At 45.6% G+C, this 18,620-nt stretch overlaps 1 protein-coding gene and 1 long non-coding RNA gene across 5 annotated transcripts in view; one reads left to right on the top strand and one right to left on the bottom strand.

Annotated features, from left to right (window-relative positions):
• Positions 1–18,620, bottom strand: part of SCUBE2 (signal peptide, CUB domain and EGF like domain containing 2) — a 69,959-nt gene that overhangs the window by 11,813 nt on the left and 39,526 nt on the right. For 3 of the 4 annotated variants that reach the window (XM_082683065.1, XM_082683063.1, XM_082683064.1), the window contains 5 exons: positions 17,933–18,088; positions 17,308–17,514; positions 2,837–3,007; positions 1,178–1,345; positions 291–452 (listed from right to left, as the gene is read on the bottom strand). In XM_082683065.1, the coding sequence (XP_082539191.1) occupies positions 291–452; positions 1,178–1,345; positions 2,837–3,007; positions 17,308–17,514; positions 17,933–18,088 (864 nt within the window). The remainder of the gene's footprint in view (positions 1–290; positions 453–1,177; positions 1,346–2,836; positions 3,008–17,307; positions 17,515–17,932; positions 18,089–18,620) is intronic. The other variant, XM_082683066.1, reaches the window with a different exon arrangement.
• LOC309840742 lies at positions 7–3,725 on the top strand. The gene is made up of 3 exons (XR_014298769.1): positions 7–103; positions 2,503–2,569; positions 3,570–3,725. It is a non-coding gene; the product is annotated as an uncharacterized lncRNA (long non-coding RNA).

The following is an 18,620-nucleotide window of genomic DNA, read 5'->3' on the forward strand; positions in this document are numbered from 1 at the left end:
CAATGTTTGCTGAACTGAAATTCTGCCCCTGAGAGGGAATGTTAGCAAGGGAGGGAATGTTAGCCTGTCAAGGTGCCTGGAGGAGCAGCCAGGATCCACACGGGTGAGTACCTGGGGGCCAAGCCTGGCTCTCCTTTAGTGCCGACATGCGGTGCTGGGAGCTGGGATAGCAGTGTCCTCATGGCTCTTGGTGGATGTGAGACCCTGGCCCCAACACCCTCCCCACCAGCGTCAGGTAGACCCAGGCACTTTTTCTGGGCTAAGACTTTGAAAGACTTAGAGAGACCTACCTTTACACTGCGTAATGTTTGTGGAGCCATCGAAGTCAGTGGTAGTATTTCCTGGGCAAGAAACACAGTTATCTTTTCCAAATTCAGGTTGGTATGTCCCTGCTGGGCAGCGAATGCATCGGTGAGTGGTGGTGTTATAGAAATGTCCAGGTGAACACTGAACTGTGCGGTGGGGGGAGAGTGGAAGGAATGAAAAAAATAAATAACAAAACTGTCTGTTCATCATCGGTGACATAAATTGTATGCCCAAACGAAGTACTGCTTTCCTACTAATCTGGGGCTAATCAACACTTAATTCCCTAAATAGCCGGCTTGGGTGGGACTTGTGACTCATGACGCTGAGAAAAACACAAAGGGAACAAAGTACGAGTGTTTCTTCAAAGCGTTTACAGTGCAAGCGGTCAGGCCTAAATGAGCACAGCCCAGGCTTTCATACACAGCTTGCTTGTGGGTCGTGAGCTTGCCAAACTGATGCCGGGCCTAGGGCCGGGCCGGGGCCCCAGGAAGAGGCGGAGTTGGGGCTCTGGGGCCAGGTAGGACCTATATGAGAGGGGAGCTCCAGGGAAAGGGACTGGGATGGAGAAAGGCTGGAAAGAAGGAGCCAAGAACCTATTACACAAAACCTGCTCACCTCTCCCCAGACCAGCTGCCCCCCACCCCCGCCCCGTCTGCAGGGGCCCAGGTGGCTGGGGGAGAGCACACCTGGGGAGTTCCCATGCTCTCTGTACTTCCTGCAGGGGCAGATGGAGCTGGGCCCTGGCCTCCCTGCTGTTGGGATACCACACAGGGCACTCCAGGCCGCCGGGCTTGGCTGGAGTTTACCGGACTCCTGTGGTTCTCAAGAGGGAAATTCCATTCTGGAAAAAGGCAAGCTGCCAAGTCCTCACCTCTGGTTTCACAGTCCTGGAAGGAAGTGGCTCCCAGGTGTTTGGTGGGGAGGCCTCCCCCACAGGGGAAGCAGGAAGTGCGGCCGGCCTCAGGCTGGAATGTGCCCAGGGCACAGAGCTGGCAGGGTGCAAAGCCATCTGCAGAATATTCCCCAGGTTGGCACAGACCTGGGGAAACCAATGACCCTAAGTGAGCAAGGCCCCTGGGCAGACCCCTTCCCATCTCTCTGTCGATGAGCTCAGAAGTGGGTCAGCCCCATGGCCCAGTGCTGACCTGAGGTCCCACCTCAGGGTGAGAAGCCCTGTCCTGCCCCGCCACTGCCCCTGAGCCTGTGAGTGCCGAAGTTTACATGCAAGGCTACAAAGCACAGTGCAGAAATGGAGACCAAGGAGCCCAGTGTTAATTGCTTCCACAGCGTGCCCCAGGCCTGGGTTTGCTTAAGATTGAGGACTTTGCAGTGCCCAGCCAGTGACTGTAGTGCAGGAACCCCAGGGAGGGCCCTGGGCTCTGGAATCATCTGGTAGTTCAGCGCGGGAGTGCACCTTCACACAGCAACCATAGGAATAATTCACATACTACATGTTGCTTGATGCTGGACATAGGTAAGGATTCCATAAATGTCAACAATTGTTATTATTACTAGTATTATTGTTACTACAAATATATCTTAACAAGGCCACATACAAGTGTAAATAGATGCCCCAAAGCGCTTCCTCATCAACCCTGCAGTTGGACTGGGGGGAGGGGAGGGGAAGATCGAGAGGGGGAGAACCTCCTACACACTCCCCGCTGAGTGTGGAGCCGGCAGCCTGGCTCTGTTGCATGACCTGAGCCGAAACCAAGAGTTGGACACAATTGACCGAGCCACCCAGGTGCCCCATGACTTTTAAAACATTTGAAAGGTCCTGCAGTTGAGTCTGGCGTGGTGTAGGTGGGGACTAACGCTGGACACTAAAGCTCTGGGAGTCACTGGGAGGAGAAGCAGGGGCCACAGGGCACCCCATGGTCTGTGCCATGAACATCACCTACAAACCACAGTGTTAGGTCACACCTTCTATTTGAGCTCACAGAGTCTCAATATAGCTGGACCTTCTTCCATTTAACAAAAGGAAGACATTTGTTAATAAAATTAATGGGAACCAAGCCCACAAAACCTAAGTAAGCTTGGCTCCAGAGTTAACATTTTATAAGGGACATTAAAAACTCTTCACAGAATTCTAGCAAAATAACCAGATGGATACTCTTTAAAAATCAATAAGGTATGAATTCAAGACCCAAGTTGGAAAAATACTCAGAACTACCTTCTCCATGTTCGCACCTACAGATAGCCCGCCGTACACAGGAAGGTCACTCCAGGAGATCACTCGGGTCTCAAGTTGTATTTATTTACAGTGAGTACAGATTGCAACAGCAACACCTGCACCTTTTCTTCTGCCAATGTATTCTATCAGCTTTTCATTTATGTGTTCAAGTGAGCATCAGTCCAGCATGTGTTGGGCACTGAGGTAGGCACTGGAGAGCTAAAGGTGAAGCCAATATGGTCCCCACCTGTAGGAAGCCCACGGTGCAGTATGCACTGTTTGCACTGAAACGCCACTTACGCCTTCTAAGTAATACTGGAGACCAGGAGAATAAAAAGGGGCAGATGGAACCCTTACCTCCACATTTGGATACATTCCAAGCTTCTGGAGTCTTCAGGGCTCCAGGATTTTCTGGTCGTGGGCAAGGTTCGCATGTGATTTGTCCTTCCTCATTTTGGAAGGTTCCATTTGGACACAAAATGCAGCGTTCTTGTTCTCCATCATAATATGTCCCAGCCCTGCACCTGACTAGCCAAAGGGGGAAATGATCTGGTCAGCGAAGGCACAGAAGCCGAGGAAGGATGATATGAGTGCTTGAGATGAAGGTAAATAGATGACATTGAGCCCAAGCTCCTCCACACAAATGCCCTAAATGCGGAGTGTACCACCTTTGAGTTTTCTGTGCACACCTCTTGCCCTCTTGTCACCCACTCTTTGAGGTGTTCACATGGTCCCTAGACCATGAGCTCCTTAGAAGCAGGGATCACACTAGTCCTAATTATTTTTGAGAACAAGTACTTCACTTTTCCTATTTCACACGGCTGTCAGAACGATTATAAGGTAAAAATACTCACTGAACATAGGCCTAGTGCTTAAAGAGGGTGCTATTAATTCTGGCTGATGGCATTCCTGAAGCTTTCCTAGAGGAGACCACATCTGCGGGGCAACTTAAAGGTGAATAGGATCTCCCCAAGAAGGAAAAGGGGCAGATCACAGAAAGTCAGCATGACTGGGAGGAGAGGGAAGAAAAAAAGGTTGGGATAGATTTTAAAAATTCTTGAATGCCAGGCATTTGGGTTTTCTTCTTCAGGATGAGGAGCCATTGAAAGAAGAGGAATATGACCAGAGCTGGATTTGAAAAGCTCACTTTCTGGTGGCTATGGGGAGGGTGATCTCGAGAGACTTACCAATAAGTTCCCCAACACAATGTGCTTCATGTTTATAATAAGTTAATATGTTATGAAGAGTAAACCATGGTTAATGTCTCCCAAAAGAATAAACTATAAGGAAATTAATAAACTGTGTTTCTGGCTATATTTCTGGTACTATTAGTTAAATGTAGATTCATACCTTGTTTTAGAATATGAATATAAAGGAATATGTTTAAGTGGGTTCTCTAGTATCATATTCAGACATCAACATAACCATCAAAAGAGCCTTTTTAATGGCTAACATTTACTGAGCACTTACAATCTCCTGTTCACCACACCAAAAGCTTTACATATGTGATCTCAATCATCCCTAAAAACAACCCTAAGGACCTAACAATCCTGAGGAGTTAGGTGCTGTTATTAATTCCATTTTACAGAAACAGATATTTAAGGATGTTAAATAATTTGGCCAAGGTCCCACAGCTAGTCTATGAAATACACCTACAGTGAGATGAAGAGCTTTGAATTTAAGGGGGAGAGAGGTCTTCAGCAAAAGTGTGGACTGAATCATAATTCAGGACTTTGCCAAGGATTCTCTCTGTGGCCTTAGGGGAGTCTGACTGGAATAAACACAGTCTCTTTTTAACTGAAACTGCTGAGAAACAGAAAACAAAATATCACATGATAAAATCAGCTATTACATCTCTTCAGTCTCTGTGAGGGGGATACATGTGTTCACACTATCTGACAAAGGCAATCTGCATACACACTTCTAGGGATAAACATAGCCAAGTTCTCTATTACCATTCTTACAAATGTCTTTACTTCTTCTTCTTCTTCTTTTTTTTTTTTTTTTAAGATTTTACTTGTTTATTTGACAGACAGAGATCACAAGTACGCAGAGAGGCAAGCAGGGAGAAAGAGGAGGAAGTAGGCTTCCTGCGGAGCAGAGAGACCGATGCAGGGCTCGATCCCAGGACCCTGGGGTCATGACCCAAGCCGAAGGCAGAGGCCTTAACCCACTGAGCCACCCAGGCGCCCCTACAAATGTCTTTTCATTATTCACTTCATAATCTTAAAAAAAAAAAAAAAAAAGCCCAAAGCAAGACTTTTCAAAATCATAAGCTAAAATATGTCACATTTCAAATATTAGGTCTACAACTAAATGCAATCAATCAATAAAGTCTACTCTAAAATCTAACATTTTAATGCTTTTTTATGTTGTTTGGATTTCTGTCATAATATTCATGCATCATTTTTATTTATCATATTAAAAAAATTAGAAGTGAACGAAGCTCTTGCTATCTCAGCAAACAACACTATAACAAGTCTGATGCACAGACCTGTGGCGGACAGAGCCTATAATTTCAGACCTGGTCTCTAAATGCAGTCTCCCTGGATAGTGGTTTCCCTGATGACTCTGTTTCAGCTCATCTCCCATGAAAAGTTGGGCTGAATTATATACTAGGAATTCATGACTTCTTATCCCGTGTCCCACTTGACTCTCCGAGGGCCCACAGTCCAGGAGGAAGAGGATAACTCCCTCATGGCTCTATGGGGTCAAGTGTCCTGAAGGCTGGCACAAAGTAAATAAAACCGAGGCTATCCAGATCTCCTCTAGCCAAGCCAATGCCATTTCTGTAACATTCTATTGGCTAACGGGAAAACGCCAGATGATGGCGATGATGTCAAGCCTCACTAACCCTAACCTGGAGTCTGATCGCATGATCGTAGTTCCTCTGGCGGAACATGGGTCCTCTCCACGGGTGTGCCAGCATGGCTCTGGTTCTCCCTGGAAAGCGTAACTGGATGGGCTCCCACTGCTCTGGGCATCTGCTAGCTTCGTTAGAAGTATTTATACCCCCCAAAGACATTTCGAGGTTACATTTTGAGAAGCCTCACAATGTCCCATATCTGTTGCCATTTTCCAACTGAGCAAAGAGCTGAGAAATGCCCCTCGGGCCAGCCTGCCGAAGGGAGGGCACCTGCTCTTTTTTCTCCCCGTGAAAGTCTCGCTTCACAGAAACAAACTCACATTGCTGCTCACGGCTTCCATTTTCATTCCAGAAAGACCTACAGAAATCATTCCTGCCAAGCACCTTCCAACTTAATTTCTTTCGCAAGGTAAAGATGAGCTAAACAGCAAAGAGGAACTCTGAGAGATGCCTGAAAGCTGCTTTTTGCAAATGTGCTGAAGATCTGGCCTGAAGAGACCTCAATCACGCGTTCCAGTTGGTTCTCTTTTCTCCTTGAGCAGCCGCTTGTTTTGCTGCCCTAAACAAAGGAGTCAATTGCCCCAAAACACTTCAGGATCACAGCAAAGCTTTTGTGTGTCTTCAGCGACCATTAAAATCCCATTCTCGAATCCCACACAGCTGTTTTCTCCCTCTCTTTAAAAAAAAAAAAAAAAAAAAAATACAAGAAAACTTTTCTGATGCAAAAGGGAGAGACTGGCAGGGACCAGGATTAATGTTGACAAAGAGACCTGAAGGCTCACCCTCTTTTCAACACCATGGCCTTTGAGTATTTCAGGCTATGGACAAACACTATGGTCTCTCTGTGGCGAAGATGGTGAACCTAATAAAAGAGGTCACTCTCTAGCATCTGACTGTTTTCTTAAGAGTCACGCCTTGACTTCAGAAGGAAAGCCACAAGCAGCCCACGTGGATTCCCAGGGCGCTCTGGAACCGCTGCTTTGTCAGAGCTCAGAGGCTAGGACCATAGGGTAGCCTTGGGATCCTGGTTCAAAACCCTCTTAAATGAGTGTTTCAGGGTAACAGGGGAGAGCAGCCCCTTGCCTCAGAGGCTGAGCCATCCTATCTGTCCAGGTTTTGGGTGTGTGTTCAGGTTTGCTAGAGTTGGGGCAGAGAGCTGAGTCCAGCTTGCCGCCTTCCTGGCTGGGTTCCCCAGGGCCTGCCATGTTCTCGTCATATCTAGTTAATGGGGGCCGAGATGTCACTTCCTTGCGAGTAACCCTTCTGCCCTCAATTTGAGTATTTCTCCAGACATGTGCCCTTGCCCTCTTTTCTCTTAATGTGGGTGGTTATCCTTGAGATTTCACCTGTTGTCCCTATGAAAATTCATTAATTCCATTTAATACTTAGCACTGATTATGTGCAGAGTACTGTTCTGAATGGAGCTGGAGCTATCACACAGAAGTCAGACACGGCCCTGCCCTAAAGGGATTCTCATTCTAGTGGAGGTTATGGACACACATACAGAGTAGAATGCTACTGAGAGGTAAGTATGATGAAGAAAAGCAAAACAAGGTAAAGAAGGAATGGCAGGGTGGTGGGGGTGAAGTCCGTGTGTTTGTGGTCTCAGAAGAGTGGCCAGGCTTTCCTCTCTGAGCAGAGATCAGACTGAAAGGAGCGAAATGATCCTGCAATGGTATTTGCTTAATAGCAAAAAATGCCAGTGTAGGAGGAACAGAGTGGAAGGGCCAGGATGATAGGAGAGGAATACTAAAAAGCAAGCAAGGGCCAGACGATGTAGGTTCTTGAAGGTCCTGGTAAGGAACATAGACCTTACTCAAAGCGTGTTGGAGGTTTTACGTAGAGGAATGGCCTGGTCTGACTTATGTTTCCAACAGAACTTCTGGCTGCTATGCGGAGAACACAGGGAGTCAGGCAAGGATAGGAAACAACTCAGAGCCTGTCACAACAGACTGGGCCCAGGATGTTGGTGGTTTGGAATAAGAGTGGTCATGATGGAGGAAGCCAAAACTACTTAGAGTCAGAATATAATCTGAAGGCAGATATGACAATTTGCTAATGGACTGGGTGAGGAGGGTGACAGAATGAAAGAGATCGAGAAGAATGTGAAGATTTTTCATTTGAGCAACGAGATAAATAGAGGTGCTGTTTACTGAGATGAGGGAGAAGCAGGTTTTACTTGAAAGGGAGGGAAGAGGATAAAATGTTTTGTTTAGAACACGCTGAGTTGAAGATGCCTGTTGGCCAGGCGAGTGCTGATACTGAGAAGGCATTGGTTTTACCAGGGGTCTGCAAGGTCGAATACTACACCTCAGGGGTTTACGAAATGATCCCTTGGGTGTGGGCAAAGCCTTTCATGCTATGCCTAGTTATTTTTACCTAAAAATAAGAAAAAAGGAAAGGTTCACTGGTTCAGTGTATGGTGTCAGATGGTGTCCACATCTCGTGAGGCATAGATGCACATGAAGATACAAGATCTCCAAGGAAAGAAGGATGGGCATTCCCCAGCTCTGGACGTGGGAAGGTCCTGACTGCTTGGCTTCTTTTCAATGTATGGAGAATTGTAATTTGCCTGGTTGAACAGGTCTCTGGATTGTATTATCCACCTTCAACCAAACTAACTGGTACAAAATAGCCAGCAACTTGAGAAAATCCTGCAAAAACCCTGGCCCGAAGGTACAACCAACAATGCAAGCCCAGGTGAGGGGCAGGGAAGTGCCGGGCAAATGCAACTTTTACTCCAGGATGAGTTCTTTGTTAAATATCACAACACAGAAACAGAAATCAGATCTGACAAGAGCTGAGCCAAAACACCAGCAATGAACAAAAAGGTTATTTGAAAGATGGATTTAGGGGCACCTGGGTGGCTCAGTGGGTTAAAGCCTCTGCCTTTAGCTCAGGTCATGATCCCGGGGTCCTGGAATCGAGCCCCGCATTGGGCTCTCTGCTCAGCAGGGAGCCTGCTTCCTCCTCTCTCTCTCTGTCTGCCTCTCCAGCTACTTGTGATCTCTGTCTGTTAAATAAATAAAATCTTTTAAAAAAAATTATTAAAAAAAAAAAAGAAAGATGGATTTACAACCTCTACTGCTAGCAATGGACCTTGCCAGACTATAAATGTGGTACCTAAAGATGCGAACCAGTTATTTTAAATTTTTTGTTTAATCTGTACCTCCTTTTTAAATCATGTACGTAATACATTAGCCAATAAAGCAGTATGTAGTTTTTAAATAAGTAAACGCTCATAAATTCAAAAATATTTTACTTTGGGGTGCCTGGGTGGCTCAGTGGGTTAAAGCCTCTGCCTTCGGCTCAGGTCATGATCCTGGGGTCCTGGGATCAAGCCTGGCATCTGACTCTCTGCTCAGCAGGGACCCTGCTTCCCCCCTCCTCCCCACTGCCTGCCTCTGCCTACTTGTGATCTCCGTCAAATAATAAAATCTTTTTAAAAAAATGTATTTTCAGTGTGTGTGTACCAGCGCATGGTGGTGGCAGTGAATGAGGTCAGGTAGGACAGCGTGAAGGACTGAGCCCAGGGATACCCAGTGTTGAGAGATCAAAAATGAGGGGAGAATCAACATAGGAAATAAAAAGGGAGCAGCCCAGAAGGCAAAAGGAGAACCAGAAGAGTGTGCTGTCTGAACCCCGGGAGAAGAGGGTGTTTCTGGGAGGAGGAGAAGGTATCCCCAATATTTGAATGAGAGTCAGCAATTGAGTTTGGTAACATAAAGGCAGTTAGAAACCTTGGGAAAAACAGTTTCAGTAGAGACGCTGGGAACACAAACTCCAGACTGGCTAGAGCGGAGGAGAAAATGGGAGGGGAGGAAGCAAATACAGCGGGTGTAGACAACTCTTTTAAGGAATTTTGCTCTACAGGGGGTCAGAGAAATGAGGCAGTATCTGGAGAGAAGCATGAAGTCAAAGGAGGGTCTGTTTGGTTTTTAAGACAGGAGATAGGTTGGTGTGCTGTTGGCAATGACCCAGGAGGGAGGAAGAATGCTGAGCTGAGGGGTCAGGGGGGACAACAACGGGAGCAATGGTCTAGAGAAGAGGAAAGCAGATGGGCTCCAGAGACCAAGTAGAAGAGCTGGCCTTGGTCGGAACATGGGCTGTTCATCCATTTTAAGAGGAAGCAGGGTGGAGTATGTGTGGACAGATGCAGGACCGGAGGTTTGGTCTGCACGTGATAAAGTCATTTCCCTAGATTCCCAGAAGCCCGTGGACATCACTGTCTGGAAGTCTTGTTGCAACTTAAACTCAACGTGCTCAAGGGGGCTGCTTCCCTTCCCTTCCTTGCCCAGTTATTTCTACCCCTCTGGCAAACAGCATCTCTGATCCCCCAGTCACCAAGCCTCCAACTTTTGCAATCCAGCCTGTAGTTATTATTCCAGACCTTTCCTCCCTGCTCCATCAGTCAGTCAGCTGCAGCATGCTGCAGCTGTGTTCCCTTGGTCCATCGGCTAATCTCCATCCCTGCGGCACCAGAGTGCTTTGATCCTTGCCATCTCTAGATTCCTCCCATAACCTTCCAACGACTTCCCTTGACTGTGTTCCCTCCTCCTTGTCTCAGCCCTGTCCCAGCCTACTGTCAGGCTCCCCTTCCTGAAGTGCTTCTATGACTGCTTCCCTCCCTGACTCCAGAGTCTCCTTGACATGGCTCCCGGCACTCCTCTTGGTGTCTTTGATTCCAACCTCAGTCTTCAGTCTCCTTTTCTGCATCTGAATTTTTTTCTTCCTTGGGCTTTCTCTCAAGAGCCTATTTTTTTCCTGCTTTTCCTATAAATCTTTTCTGATTATTTCTTCTCCAGTGATCACATTCATCCAACCATTCAACCAACCCACAGGCTTTCTCTCCATGCCTCCTGCATATGAAACAGGGCCGGGTGAGATGAGGGACACATGGGAACTAAGGGATGGATCAGAGGCAAAATCAGAAAACTCTGAGCTCACCCCAGATCTTTCCTCTTCTAAGTCCCCAATCTAATTTATCACCAAATGCTACTCGCATTTCCTCCTAAATATTTCTAGAATCTATTGCTTCTTTTCTAGTCCATCCAGTCCATCTCTATTCTAGACCACGTCTCGTGTCATCATGTTCTCAACATCTCTCATGCAAAGCATTCAGAACCTTCCAAGCTAGGTTTTCTGCCTCTGGTCCTAACTCTCAATCCAGTAAATGAAATTTTGCTAATTTCAAATACAACCTGACCCATTCCCTGATTCAACCCTCTCATGGCACCTTGTCACCTAGATATTAAAGCCAAGACTCCTTAGCAGCATACACAAGGTCTCTCGTGACCTACTGTGCTTCTCCTAGAAACCAAGCCGCCTATCACATCCCCCCTTGGGCTTGAGGTTTAGTGGTACTGAGGTATCAATCACCTCCTGGGTCCATCTTGCTCAGTCACATTCCCCAAGGCTACTCCTCTGCCTGAATACTTCTCTCCATGGACGCGCCACCTATGTATCCCTCAAAACTCAGTTTAGGCTCCTTCTCTCTAGGGAAGGCTTCTCTAACCCTTCCCTGGGAGGACCAAGTGTGACTTGAGAGGGATGTTGTCTTTTTTTTTTTTTTTTTAATTTATTTATTTGACAGATGGAGATCACAAGTAGGCAGAGAAATAGGCAGAGAGAGGAGGAAGCAGGCTCCCTGCTGTGCAGAGAGCCTGATGTGGGGCTTGACCCCGGGACCTGGGATCATGACCTGAGCCAAAGGCAGAGGCTTTAACCCACTGAGCCACCCAGGCACCCTGAGAGGGATGTTGTCTTATTTATAAAGGTCTCCTCAGCACCCACCACGAATCTGGCCCATGGAGGGTTCTCCATACAAGTGCTATTGGAGTTGTACCCAGAAGAGAAAGCATTCCCATTGAGAGAGTTAGGAACACAGGCTCTTGAGACAGATCTGGAGTGGAAACCCCGGCACTGCCTCTTACTTGCTGGGTGACCCTGGGAAAACGCCTTACCTTCTTATGCCTTAGTTTTCTTATCTATTAAAAAAAGGCATGATGCAAAATAGACTTGCAATGAGGATCAAATGAGATAATATATGTAAAGTGCTTAGCACAGTGCTAAACACACTGTAAGTGCTCAATAAATGTCAACATTTTACTAAATTATATTTTGTTTTGTTGTGGGTTTTTGGGAGGGGTTAGAAAGAGAGAAAGGTAGTGAGTGCTATGAAATGTGTAAGCCTGATGATTCACAAACCTGTACCTCTGGGGCAAATAACACATTATATGTTAATAAAAATAATTAATTTTAAAAAAAGAAAGAGAGAGAGAAAAGAAGAGAATGAATGGGGTGGGGAGGGGCAGAGGGAGAGGTTAGAGAGAATCTTAACACAGGCTCCATAACCACAGCGTCCCACACAGGGCTCTATCTCACAACCTTGAGATCATGACCTGTGCTGAAATCACGAGTCGGACACTTAACTGACTGAACCACCCAGGTATTCCCTAAATTATGTTTTTTAAACTCTTTTAATCAAAAGAATTTCCTATCCCATTTGTATGGTAAGTATTGGTCTAATATTGGTTTATATTGCTAATACAGACTTTATATCTTCCATGATTTAAACAGAAAAGAAAATTTCTGCCTGTTTGATTGCAAATAATTTCTCAATTCTGAAAAAATTAAATAGAAAATGCCTGCCTCATTCCTGCCTCAGGCCATTTGCACCTGCTGATCCCTCCTCAGCCAGAATACCCTCTGCCCCCATCAGAGCTTTACAAGGCTAGTTCCTTCTCAGTTAGATCAAATGTCACCTGCTCTGAAAACCTTGCTGAACACCTGTGGGAAGTAATCCCTCCTCCACTCTGTCCTTTTCTGTACTTTTATCTTCATAATACTTACAACTTCTGAAACTACCTTTTTCTTTACTTTTTAATTGTCCATGTCCTGTAAGAATGTGAATGCCATACAGGCCGGCTCCCCACCCTTTATGTTCTCCCTGTTTCATCCCAAGATCAGAGTGGCCCAGAGTGGTATTTGAATATATACTGGTGGAATTAATTTTTCTCAACTGCTTCACATGGAAGCTACTGCTCTTGAGAGTTGAATTAAACCCTCCCAGTCTCTCTCAAGAGCCTAGGCACAAAATGCTTTCCTGGTTTGCCAGCTGCCTGGCTGTGTCTTCTAAAAATTTTAGCAAGTTTTAAGAATAATCAAATATAAAAATACATATTTAGGCAAGTACAGACCTTAAATAATTCACCCTTTATGAAGGGATATAGCTATGAAAGAAAAATAGAAATCCATGTCATCATTAATTTTTCTTTAGATATAAAGGACTTTAGGAATTACTATGGAGATTAAGGAATTTGTTCCTCAGAGAATATAATCACTAATTTTTTTCCATCTTGCTAGAATTGAACACAGATGATACAAAGGTCACCTGCAGCAGGCTATCCCCAAAGTCCTTAAATGCTAAATGAATGAGACCTTCCTATGCAAAATGATTATAAAAAGAGTTTAATTGGTCAGAAGTGATTATGTTCTTTGACAAGACTTGGGACTTCAAAATTAATTTTTAAGTGATATTGGAAAACAATTCAGTGGAAAAATAGGCAGAGAATGTGGATACTCTCAGAATGAGAAAACCAAATGTCCACAGACATATGACAGCATACTCAGTTTTACTAAATAATCTAAGAAAAACAAGTTAACATTTGACTATCATTTTTGCTTATTAGATTTGCAAAAATTAAAAATATCAATGACAGGGCACCTGGGTGGCTCAGTGGGTTAAAGCCTCTGCCTTCAGCTCGGGTCATGGTCCCAGGGTCCTGGGATTGAACCCCACATCGGGCTCTCTGCTCTGCATGGAGCCTGCTTCCTCCTCTTTCTCTCTCTCTCTCTACCTGCCTCTCTGCCTACATGTGATCTCTCTCTGTCTGTCAAATAAATAAATAAAATCTAAAAAAAAAAAAAATCCATGGCAAGCCACCCATGTTAGCAATGATGTGGGACAATGAGCTCTCAGCTACAAGGTTGGAGGGAGTCTACAGAGGAATGGTCTTTTTGCAGGATAATTTGGCAGCATCTATTAAAGTTTTAAGTCTACATGTCTTTGACCCAATAAGTGGACTTCTATGACATTTCAGACATGTTGGCCACATGCACACACACACAAAATCTTCACTGAAGCATTGTTTGTAGTTTAAAAATTAGGAATAATTTAATTAAATGTTCACCACGGGGGTGTCATTAATAAATACCAGCATCTTAGAACAAATACAGACTAGGAAGCTTCAAAAGGAATAAAGTAATTCCTCTATTAGAAGAATGCTCATGATCCACTCTATCATTAGACAAAACCCAGCACTATTCAAATTGTATTGATATATATTTTTAAGGTGGGAGGAGGGGCAGAGAAAGAGGGAGAGAGAGAAAGAGATAGAGAGAGAGACAGAGAATGAATCCAGAGCAGCTCCAGGCCCAGTGTGGAGCCCAATGCGGGGCCCGATCTCACAACCCTGAAATCATGAGCTTAGCTGAAATCAAGGGTCAGATGCTTAACTGACTGGGCCACCCAGGTGCCCCACATATTGAGACATATTTTTAAAATATGGTTTCTTCATAGGTAAGCTGATAGCTGCCAAAGTTATTCTTTGAAGACGTAAGTCAGAAACCCTGTTACTGTTCTGCTCAAAACTCTTCACCGGCTTTGTTTCTCACTCAGATTCAGAGTCAGAGGCCTCACCCGGCTTCCCATTCCCTCACGATCTGGCCCCTGGCGACTGCTCTGACCTTCTCCCTTCCCCTCTCTCCCTCAGCTACCTTTCTCGTCTTCTTTCCCTTGCCTCAGAGCTTTTGGTACTTGCTGTGTCCTTCACCTGGACTCTTCCCCCAGATACTCCCATAGCTTGCTTCCTTCCATCTCTCACATCTGGTTCCGAGTGACTCTGCAACAACCACAGTCCCCGACCATAGTCTAAATTTGGGGGGGATATATCCCTCCTCAGCCCTCTCCCTGCCCTGCTACTTTCTAGTCCCCTTCCCTGCTTACCCTTCATATGCCCTTACTGCCATCTGCTCCACAATATAGTTCCTTCTTTACTGGTTTGTAACCTGGCTCCCTCTTCCTAAGATTTTTACCTTTTTGTTTAATTACTGCATTCCCAGCACCTAGAATAGTACCTGGCACACAGTAGGTGCTCAATAAATATTTACTGAATAAATAAATAAAATCTCATTTTTACACGTGCATGAAAACAGATGGAAAAAAAATACATCGAACCCACTGATAGTGATTCTTACCAAAGAATAGGATTAGGAGAAATTTTACCCTCACTCTATACGTTTCTGTATCACTTGGAACATACACTATTTTGGTAACTGGAAATGAAGTAAAAAATACTTCAAAGGAAAAATGTAACCATTCCATCTGCCCTTCCAGTGACTTCAAATGCTTTGGGGGGATCCTTTTGGCCGACACTGAAAATAATTTTCTTTTTTTTTTTTTTTTACGATTTTATTTATTTATTTGACAGAGAGAGAGAGATCACAAGTAGGCAGAGAGGCAGGCAGAGAGGGGGGAAGCAGGCTCACCGCTGAGCAGAGAGCCAGGCGTGGGGCTCGATCCCAGGACCCTGAGATCATGACCCGAGCCGAAGGCAGAGGCTTAACCCACTGAGCCACCCAGGCGCCCCAAAAATAGTTTTCAAAAAGAGCTACCTTAGGCATAGCTCCATTGTATGTACCATCCAGAGTTCAGAAAATACCAGTAAACTTGGTCTTTATGAGGTTCTAAGACCAGTCAATACTCCAGGAATATAAAGAATGTTAGATACACTCCCTGCCCCTGCACACTTACTCACTCCGTAGCCCTTGTCTTTCTTTTATCCTGTGTAGAATGCAACTTTCTTCTTTTTTTTTAATTGAAATTCAATTATCCAACAAATAGTACATCATTAGTTTTTGATGTAGTGTTCAGTGGTTAGTTGGGTATAACACCCAGTGTTCATCACCACACATGCCCCCCTTAATACCCATCACCCAGTGACCGCATCTTTTTAATTAACATATGCAACCCCTCCTTATACACGCCTCCTCCCTTCAGCAGGAAGAAGAAATTTCACTGGTAATTCTTTGTGCTGTTTTCCCTACATGGTAGAATCTTCAACACTGCAATCAGGGTGTACGCCATCTGGTTCCATGGGGCTACAAAAGTCATCCATTGCTAGAGGGAGCTCTTGAGACAAGACGCATTGTCTCTCAGCAACAATCCACGTTAACTTAGCATGACAAGCATCTCAGGACACATTTACACACACAACAGCCACAGCATCTTTTCACAAGCTGTCATGGTCATGAGGCCTCTGTGAAGTAACTCCTGATCCTCATTCCTGGGACTTTTTCCCAGGAGCACAGTCATGGTAGTATTGGCAATACTCTAGTTTTGCCTGATTTCTTAACTGGCCATGGAGGCTCCCTGGCAAGGCTGCAAGGCCTCTCCCTAACAGGACTGCAAATGTGGAAGGGGCTCCAGGTTAGCTCCGAGGGGCCAGTGGGAAGACTGACCTGCCTGTTCCAGACAGCTTTCTGCAACTCACCCTGAAAAGTAGGTTAGCAACAGCCAACTCTCATCACCGTTTTGGTATGGAAACTGGAACTCTTAGAATTTTAAATGAGAACAAACCAACCAGCTGGGTTGTTTCTTTCTTTCTTTTTTTTTTTTTTCTTTTAAAGAGAGTCAGCTAGAATAAAAGTCAAGACTATTTGAGAACCAGCCCCTGGTGGACAATTACACTTGATTTTACACTTGATTTTTACTACAGTTTGGCAAAGCAACAGATTTGGGCTAGGGGATTATTGCTGACAAGTCTCCTGAATGAGTGCCTTGGGCTCAGCTTTGCTTCTTCAGAAACACAGGCTTATTACTCCTTAGCTCAAGCCTCACTTCTAGGGCCTTCTAATGACGCTTGAGAAAGGACATCAATTTATTCTGGAGGGGGCTGGTTACCCAAACGCACCTTACTTGGGTCCAGAGCCCAGGCTTTGGAGTCAGATCGTCAGTGTGATCTAGAGCAAAAGAACCTGTAGCCCTCTGAGCTCCGCTTCATCTGTTAAGTGGAGTTAATAACACGAGCCTAGAAAGATGACCATTTGGGTTGAATGGGACAATGCAGGTACCATCTTAATGTTGTACTTGTGTCAGATGAAAACTCAAGAAATCATTACCAGGATTATTAAAAAGTGAGACTATAAAGGGATTGCCTACAAAGGTAGAACCTCCCATAAATGCCCAGAACAAACAAGTCTCAAGACTGACCATCCTAGAATGTCTTGCCCAGGTTCCCCTTGCCTAGAACTTCATGAGCTGGCATTGTTCAAATGCCGCGTCTCAAACTTAATTCTGAAACACACATGCGTACACACACATGCATGCACACACACACACACACACACCCATATATGGTACTGTTACTACCAGTAGTCTTGGGCTGAAGCTCAGAGATCACATAAGGCTGCCAAGTGGCCTCCAAGACTTGCCTCTGCACAAAAATATGGACAGGAGACTGTTCAAGTCTGCCAGCAGCTGGGCCAGAGGGAAATGATGGGAACTGACAGTGGGGCATGCAGAAGGCTCATGGGTGCCTCACACCTATAGTCCTGCCCCTGCCCAGGACCACAGTGCTCTAAAGACCACTGTCCCTCAGATCCCTTAAGGTCAGCACTCCCTCTTCTCATCACCCTACCTCTTCCTTCCCATTCTTCAATCTGGAAAATGTTTATTAAGGGCCCACCACAAGCCAGACACTGTGCTAGGCAGTAGGGAGCTCCTGGTCCAGCAGACACAATAGGCCCCAACATGGTGTTCCTGAATGACAGTGGATGCCCACAGCGTTCTCCGGAGTGAGCCCAGACAGGGAGAATGGGCCACACTTTTGGTGACCCCGAGTCTTTACAGAGCTCACGACAGTTCCATTGGCAAGAATATCCTGGCCAGCCGGTCACTCACCACATTGGTTTCCTGCGCGGCCTTGACCCACTCCACAGGACTGCACTCGGTGTTCAGGTGTCCTGGGAGACTTTTTTGCCTCTTCCAGGTCCATGCCTGAGAGCTGGAGGTGAAACTGCTCCCTGTTGGCAGCCTTCCGGAGTGCACGGATGGCTTTCCGGAGCCGCTTCTCTGTTCGTTTGACGATACAGCTCAGGTCACAAGAAGCTATGGAAATAAGAGGGATGGCTGTGGGCGAGGAGGTCAGGCTAAAGCAGTGAGGACGTCCAGACCCACTGCAGGACCCACCAGCAACACCCGCAGCTCCCTGAGGACAGAATGGGGGAGACCCGGGGCTGGGCACCTTGCAGGCTGGGCAGCATTTGATTCAAACAGAAATTGGTTGACCAAAATGGAATCTTTGAGTTTTTAGGAAACAGATGATACAATGAGGTTCCAAACTAATTCAGTTTAGTTTGGGAGTGAAAAAGAAAAAACAAAACAAAAAAACAGGAGATACTTCAATGGTTGCATTACTTCCCCCGCCCCCGCCCCCCCCCCCCCAAAGAATGATGAAAAGTGAAAGGCAAAGGAACAAGGAGCAAGCTGGGAGAAGCCTGGCACCAAAGACTGTTTTCAAACCAACCTGTCACCTCCTTTTGGTTAGTTTCAAGTTCAAACTCAACAGTGATAAACATTTCCTTAGTGGTGCTTGGGCGGCCAGGGGCTCCCGGGACGTGCTTGCTGGAGCTGCATGTAAGGTTTGCATAGCGGAAGCTCTCTTTTACTGAGCTGTGCTTCTCTGTATGAAGAAACAAAATGATCGGAAGCCAGATCCTGGCAAAGCACTCGGTTGAACATTCGCTAGAGCTCAGTAAACATTTCATTAAAACGACTCTCAAGGGACAAAGTGATTAACTCCAGATGCCAAGACGCTGTAAGCCTCAGCTTGGAGCACAGTGATATTTTAATTTTGAAGAGCCTCCTATATAACTTAACAATTTAGCTCTCAAGAATGATTTGCATGGATGAATGCTGGATGTGTGCAACTGACCAGCCCCCTATGTGGAAAACAGGATGTGGGGTTGCCTTGCAGTCCTAACTGATGGTCTGCTAAGGTGTGCTTGTGTTCTCACGGTTGGTTTCCTTAGAGCCAGACTGTGAAGTACCAAGCAGGAGCTGAGGCTTTGAACAGGGAATGAGCACAAAAGTGGAAAGGAAACCAACTCCTGCTTTCAGGCAAACTGAGCTTGGAGTAATTCCAACCCAAAGGGAAGCAGGAAAGCACATTAACAGTGATGTCTCATTTTGGAATAACCAGGAGCATATACGGC

The sequence above is a fragment of the Mustela nivalis genome (genome assembly GCF_964662115.1).
Source record: "Mustela nivalis genome assembly, chromosome: 9".
NCBI classification, from domain to species: Eukaryota; Metazoa; Chordata; class Mammalia; order Carnivora; family Mustelidae; genus Mustela; species Mustela nivalis.